This window comes from Octopus bimaculoides, chromosome 17 (genome assembly GCF_001194135.2).
Source record: "Octopus bimaculoides isolate UCB-OBI-ISO-001 chromosome 17, ASM119413v2, whole genome shotgun sequence".
In the NCBI taxonomy this organism is placed as follows: domain Eukaryota; kingdom Metazoa; phylum Mollusca; class Cephalopoda; order Octopoda; family Octopodidae; genus Octopus; species Octopus bimaculoides.
The window spans coordinates 27,130,862-27,132,318 of NC_068997.1; the positions used below are offsets into that span (position 1 = coordinate 27,130,862).

The following is a 1,457-nucleotide window of genomic DNA, read 5'->3' on the forward strand; positions in this document are numbered from 1 at the left end:
AATAACTTCAATTTTTCTTAGAGTTTCATAGAGTGCTGTCACAGTTTGTTGTGTGAGATCTTTTAATGACTGTGCTCTGCTCACGAGGACAGAGAAATGGTGGAATCAGTAGAGCATCAGGTTTTGGGTTTTGCAGTATTATTTCTTTTTATGTTAATCATCATCATTTAATATCTGTTGTCCATGCTGGCATGAGTTGAACAGTTTGACCAGGGTTAGTAAGCTGAGGGGCTGCACCAGATTTCAGTCTGATTTGGCATGGTTGCTACGGCTGGATGCCAACCACTTTAAGAGTGTAATGACTGCTTTTACGTGACACCAGTATCTGCCACAACTACAATTTCACTTGGCTTGACGGGTCTTCTTCTCAAGCATGGCATCTTACCAAAGGTCTCAGTCATTTGTCATTGCCTCTGTGAAGCCCAATACTTGTAAGGTGCTTTTCACGTGCCGTCGGCATGGATGCTTAGTTTCATGACACATTGCCTCAGTGAGGCCCAACACTCGAAAGGTGCTTTTTATGTGCCACCAACACAAGTGCTAGTTACTTGACACCAGCTTTGGCCACCTGAGTTGAAATCCCAAAATGGGTGAATTTATGTTTTCTTCTTATAGAGTGTATATTGTTATTGTTGTTAATAGTGGTTCTTTAAATTTTTGACAGACACACCATTAACGAAAGCTGCCTGGGATGATGATGATGGTGTTCCTGCCACAAAGTCTAGTTGGGATCTGGCATCTGTTGGTGGGACACCTTACACGGATGATAGGAGTGAACGTAGTGATGCATGGGTGGACAGAGACAGAAGCAGGGCAAGTGAGTCAAGGTAAGTGTATACCAGTTTGTTTTTATCTATATGCACTTGCATGTGTGTATGTGTATGTACAGAGTGGGCCAAAAGTCACGCACAAAATAAGTTCAATATGCTCTAGAATTGTCATTGACAAGCTTCAGTTTTTCTAAAATTGAATAAAATAAATAAAATAATGATGAATATACATGTACTTGATCATGATGAACAAAGTGAATAATACTAATCCTTTCTACTATAGGCATAAGGCCTGAAATTTTTGGGGAGGTGACTATTTGATTACATTGACCCCAGTGTTTCACTGGTACTTAATTTATTGACCCCGGAAGGATGAAGGGCAATGTTGACCTCAGTGGAATTTGAACTCAGAATGTAGCAATGGGCGAAATACCACTAAGCATTTCGTCCTGCATACTAAAATTGTCGTTGTCGTCGTTTAACGTCCGCTTTCCATGCTAGCATGGGTTGGACGATTTGACTGAGGACTGGTGAAACCAGATGGCTACACCAGGCTCCAATCTGATTTGGCAGAGTTTGCCCTTCCTAACACCAACCACTCAGAGAGTGTAGTGGGTGCTTTTACATGTCACCCGCACGAAGGCCAGTCAGGCGGTACTGGCAACGGCCACGCTCAAAATGGTGCAT

The 1,457-nt window shown here is 42.3% G+C and overlaps 1 protein-coding gene across 1 annotated transcript in view; it reads left to right on the forward strand.

Moving 5' to 3' along the window:
- Positions 1-1,457, forward strand: part of LOC106878466 (pre-mRNA-splicing factor ATP-dependent RNA helicase PRP16) — a 70,456-nt gene that overhangs the window by 4,834 nt on the left and 64,165 nt on the right. Inside the window, exon 4 of the mRNA XM_052974133.1 lies at positions 665-827. Coding sequence (XP_052830093.1) covers positions 665-827 — 163 coding nt within the window. The remainder of the gene's footprint in view (positions 1-664; positions 828-1,457) is intronic.